Below are 5,123 nucleotides of genomic sequence, written 5' to 3' on the forward strand. Positions count from 1 at the left end.
AATTAAAACCAAACTACCTAATGTTTTGGGGGTATTAAACTGGACATTGAACAGTTAGAGGAAGAACAGCCAAGCCACCAAGTACAGACTGCCAGCAGAATAGCTCTCTGAAAGGTACCTGTCTGTAAGAGCTGCAAATGTGTTGCTGGTCAAAGCACAGCAGGCCAGGCAGCATCTCAGGAGTAGAGAATTCGACGTTGAGCATAAGCCCTTCATCAGGAAGGGCTTATAAGAGTCACCATTTGGAGATGCCAGTGTTGGACTGGGGTTTACAAATCTCACATCTGGTTATAGTCCAACAGGTTTAATTGGAAGCATTAGCTTTCAGAGCGCTGCTCCTTCACCAGGTGTTGGACTACAACTTGGTGTTGTGTGATTTTTAACTCTAAGTGGTTTGCGCAGAACATCTAAAAGACAGGAAAATCTGCAGAGGAAAACAAGAGAAGCTTTGACAGTTGACTGGTTGTTTGGAAGCTTATCTTGTTTGAAAATCTTAAATCAGGATTTTAAAAAAAAATCTGACTAGTATTGTTGAGTAGGAGGTAAAAGACAGGCTTATGAGAAAGGAGTTACAAATAGTTGTTTCTCTGCTGGACTTTTAATTTTTAAATAGCAATTGGTGGGATAGTCCTTTGCCTCAAATTTTAACAGATTACAGCACAGGGTAAATCATTTATGTGGCTAATTTAAATTAGCAGCACTGCAGCCTCAGTGCCAGAGACCCAGGTTCATTTCCACCCCTCAGGCAACTGTCTGTGCAAACTTTGCACATTCTCCCAGTGTCTGTGTGGGTTTTCTCCCATAATCCAAAGATGTGCAGGCCAGGTGACTTGGCTATGCTAAATTACCTGTACCGTTAGGTGCATGAGTCAGGGGTTGGTGTGGACTTGTTGGGGTGAAGGGCCCGTTTCCACACTGTAGGGAATCTAAAGTTTACCCAGTGTCATGACACATCCTCCACCACCTACAGATCCCATCATCTCAAATATATTTCCCTCTCTACCCCATCTGAGTTTTGGAGAGACCATTACTCTCTCCTCCATTGTCAAATCCATACACCCCCCAACCAACTAGCCCACACCCCATTCTTAGCACCTTCCCCTGCCAACACAAGTGCAACACCTCTCTCCTCTCCAACCACCCCCCGGCACCTCACTTCCATCCAAGGCCCTAAAGGATCATTCCACATCAGGCAGAAGAAATGCACCTGTACTTCCACAAATGTACTGTATCTGTTGCACCTGATGTGGTCTCTTCTACACTGGGGAAGACGGGACACCAACTTGCAGATTGTTTCAGAAACATGAGACACCTGCACCAATTAACACTCCCCTCTACTAAGAAGGTGCAGGTCCTGGGCCACCTCCATTGCCAATCCTTACCTACCTGACACCTGGAAGAATGCCCATCTTCCAACTTGGTACCCTGCAACCACACAGGATCAATGTGGAATTCACTAGTTTCCTCATTTCTCCACCCCCACCTTATCCCAGACCCAAGCTGCCAACTCAGCATTGCCCTCTTGACCTGTCCATTTTTTCCTGAAGGGCTTATGCCTGAAACATCGATTCTCCTGTTCCTTTGATGCTGCTTGACCTGCTGTGCTTTTCCAGCTACACATTTTTAAGCATTTTTCTCCCCACCTACATCTATCTATCATGTTCCCAGCTACCTTAACCCCAGCCCCACTCCCCTATTTATCCCCTCAGCCCACATTCCTGAAGGGCTTATGCCAGAAGTGTTGATTTCTCCTGCTTCTGATTGACCTGCTGTGCTCTTCCAGCACCACAACCAATTGCATTTTATGCTTCAAGCAATATGCAACACAAGAATCTTGTTCATCCTTTTATACGGCAATACATGAGTCACTACTTGCTTAGTTTTTCCCTTCAGTACTTAAAAATGCAATATCTGATCTTATGGAAAATAGTCAACAATCTAGACAAATCCTACCATTTAATGGGATGTGTCAACTTAAACTATACTCAAAAACCCATCTACTTCACGGACACTTCAAGTACTCATTTTCCCACTGTAATATTTAACCCCACCTACAATAAACATCTGTCTGCTGCTTAATTTGATGATTCCAGGTTAGGGAACTTAAGCTTTCAAATGCAAACTCACTACAATTTAAATCTTGCTTCTTTAATGAAGAATTAACCCTATCAAGGTGATCCAAAATAATTCCTCATGCTTGTTGTGGCAGCTTAGCCTCACTTCTGTACTTCACCCTAATTTCACAATCCCATTTCAACATAGTAGCAAGAATCACTTTCTTGATGCCCTCAAACTCCCTTGGTAAAGGAGCACAGTCATTTGCAGCACAGGTAGAGTTTATGCAAACCCACAATGCATTATGAATGCTAAGATTATCCACATCAGTGTAGCCCCCTCATAATTAGGGAAGATAATAAGCCAGATATCAGTTATTGCCAAAAACTTTATTATCTACAATGCTTCAGGTATTAAGTCCAGTTTACTCATTTCAAAAGTAAGATGCATACAGTGAATCATGCAAAGACAAAATACACAAGATTTTCAAAGTCCACCACGCAGTCGCAACACAAGGTGCAGGGTAGATTCTTTCTGGATGTTGTAATCGGACAGGGTGCGCCCTTCTTCCAGCTGCTTCCCAGCAAAGATCAGACGCTGCTGGTCAGGGGGAATTCCTTCCTTGTCCTGTATTTTAGCCTTGACATTCTCGATGGTATCACTTGGCTCAACTTCAAGGGTAATGGTCTTACCAGTCAGGGTCTTCACAAAAATCTGCATCCCCCCACGCAGTCGCAAGACAAGGTGCAGGGTAGATTCTTTCTGGATGTTGTAATCGGACAGGGTGCGGCCATCTTCCAGCTGCTTCCCAGCAAAGATCAGGCGCTGTTGGTCAGGGGGAATTCCTTCTTTGTCCTGTATTTTAGCCTTGACATTCTCTATGGTATCACTGGGCTCAACTTCAAGGGTAATGGTCTTACCAGTCAGGGTTTTCACAAAAATCTGCATCCCCCCACGCAGTCGCAAGACAAGGTGAAGGGTAGATTCTTTCTGGATGTTGTAATCGGACAGGGTGCGGCCATCTTCCAGCTGCTTCCCAGCAAAGATCAGGCGCTGTTGGTCAGGGGGAATTCCTTCCTTGTCCTGTATTTTAGCCTTGACATTCTCTATGGTATCACTTGGCTCAACTTCAAGGGTAATGGTCTTACCAGTCAGGGTCTTCACAAAAATCTGCATCCCCCCACGCAGTCGCAGAACAAGGTGCAGGGTAGATTCTTTCTGGATGTTGTAATCAGACAGGGTACGCCCTTCTTCCAGCTGCTTCCCAGCAAAGATCAGGCGCTGTTGATCAGGAGGAATTCCTTCCTTGTCCTGTATTTTAGCCTTGACATTCTCTATGGTATCACTTGGCTCAACTTCAAGGGTAATGGTCTTACCAGTCAGGGTCTTCACAAAAATCTGCATCCCCCCACGCAGTCGCAGAACAAGATGCAGGGTAGATTCTTTCTGGATGTTGTAATCGGACAGGGTGCGGCCATCTTCCAGCTGCTTCCCAGCAAAGATCAGGCGCTGTTGGTCAGGGGGAATTCCTTCCTTGTCCTGTATTTTAGCCTTGACATTCTCTATGGTATCACTGGGCTCAACTTCAAGGGTAATGGTCTTACCAGTCAGGGTCTTCACAAAAATCTGCATTATGAACTGAAAATAAAGCAACAATTTTAGGTATTACACATTTCCAGAACAAAGCGAAAGAAACCAATTGGTTACATAAAGGATGAGGCGGCGCCCGCGGGAGCACGGACCCTCTCGGCCGTTGGCGGATATCAGGGAGGGACCCGCAGGGCACGGAACAAACCTCAACTTCGGTCTTGCCTGCCTGAATTAAGACAGCCAGGAATGACCGTGCTGTTTGTGGGCTACAGACATCAGTGAAATACTGACCTTAGGCGGTCGGCTCGGTTCTCCAACACTCAGAATAACAGCGACGCTCCTCCGCAAACAGAATAATACGGAATGTAGGACGGCGCGGACTTTTATAACCTAGTGACGGCGAACACCCTATTGGGTCCTTCCGCGATTAAACTAGTGCTCAATTCTTACTGCATAGACCATTTTAATCTTATTACCCTCTAATACTGGTCGATTAACATTCAACTAACATATTTAATTATGTTCAACGTTAAACTCTCAAACTTTTGCGAAAAACATTCATCACTTACCTCAATCGCGGATTGATTTGTAAATGTGATTTGCTTGTTGAAGCGCGTTTACATAAGGGACCCGCCCACCGTCTCTGATTGGACATATTGCCAGCGGTGTGATTATTGATTGGCTGATGCTAAACCATGCTGCACAATGCCCGTTGATCAAACAAGATTGCGACCAATTAGGGGGCGCCGCGTCAGAAAGCGTCATCAGAAGGCCGCGTGATCGCCCCGTGATGTGGGTGTGGGGGGTGAAGGCGGTAAGGGATCCGGTGGAAGATTTTGTTATTTCACTATGAATCAGCAAAATGAGTGTCTACAAAGTTCAAAACGCGTGAAAGCAAAATGTTTTCTTGTGAAGATTTTTAAATCAATAACTTATTTTTCAAATTCTGTACAACTAAAGTTGGTTTATGGACATTGCTTTTCTGTAAATTTCCAAATACGTCTCAGTTGCATTTGTATAAAACTAGATGGTTTTGATATAAATGAATTTTAAAAACTGGTATTGGTCTGTATTGTGATTTAATCTCATTAACATTGAAATCAAGCCACACCAACAAAACAGTCAGGACACTCCCTTGTTATTTGAAATGTGTTACGGTTGCGCTGGATATCTGTCGTTATTGTGTGTTTTTGGCAGATTATCTGCGATGTGGCATCTGTACCTGAGTAGATATGAGGCATGACTAACATGTCACAGAAGCAAAATACTTTGCTGAAAATCTGAAGCGCCCACAGAAAATACTGTGTATTTCCAGCGTTTTTGTATTCCTTACAAACAATTCTCATGTTTCTGGGGAAAAAATACAAGAAAGCTGGTTTTGAAATATGCTGCCTCCATTCCGGAATGTATAACGATGTAACACAAACAGAAAGTACTGGAAAAGTTCAGCTGGTCTGGCAGCAATTCTGAAGTGAAAT

At 44.1% G+C, this 5,123-nt stretch overlaps 1 protein-coding gene across 1 annotated transcript; it reads right to left on the reverse strand.

Annotated features, from left to right (window-relative positions):
• Nucleotides 1–2,425: 2,425 nt before the first annotated feature.
• LOC132830534 (polyubiquitin-B-like) lies at nt 2,426–4,036 on the reverse strand. The gene is made up of 2 exons (XM_060848302.1): nt 3,937–4,036; nt 2,426–3,693 (listed from the first exon to the last, which is right to left on the reverse strand). Exon 2 carries the CDS (start codon nt 3,685–3,687, stop codon nt 2,542–2,544), a length of 1,146 nt encoding a protein of 381 aa, XP_060704285.1. The 5' UTR covers nt 3,688–3,693; nt 3,937–4,036; the 3' UTR covers nt 2,426–2,541.
• Between the last annotated feature and the right edge of the window lie 1,087 nt (nt 4,037–5,123).

This window comes from Hemiscyllium ocellatum, chromosome 31 (genome assembly GCF_020745735.1).
Source record: "Hemiscyllium ocellatum isolate sHemOce1 chromosome 31, sHemOce1.pat.X.cur, whole genome shotgun sequence".
In the NCBI taxonomy this organism is placed as follows: domain Eukaryota; kingdom Metazoa; phylum Chordata; class Chondrichthyes; order Orectolobiformes; family Hemiscylliidae; genus Hemiscyllium; species Hemiscyllium ocellatum.

What these genes read in the sequence shown, in the direction of transcription:
- LOC132830534 (XM_060848302.1), bottom strand. Translation starts at nt 3,687, where the DNA reads ATGCAGATTTTTGTGAAGACCCTGACTGGTAAGACCATTACCCTTGAA.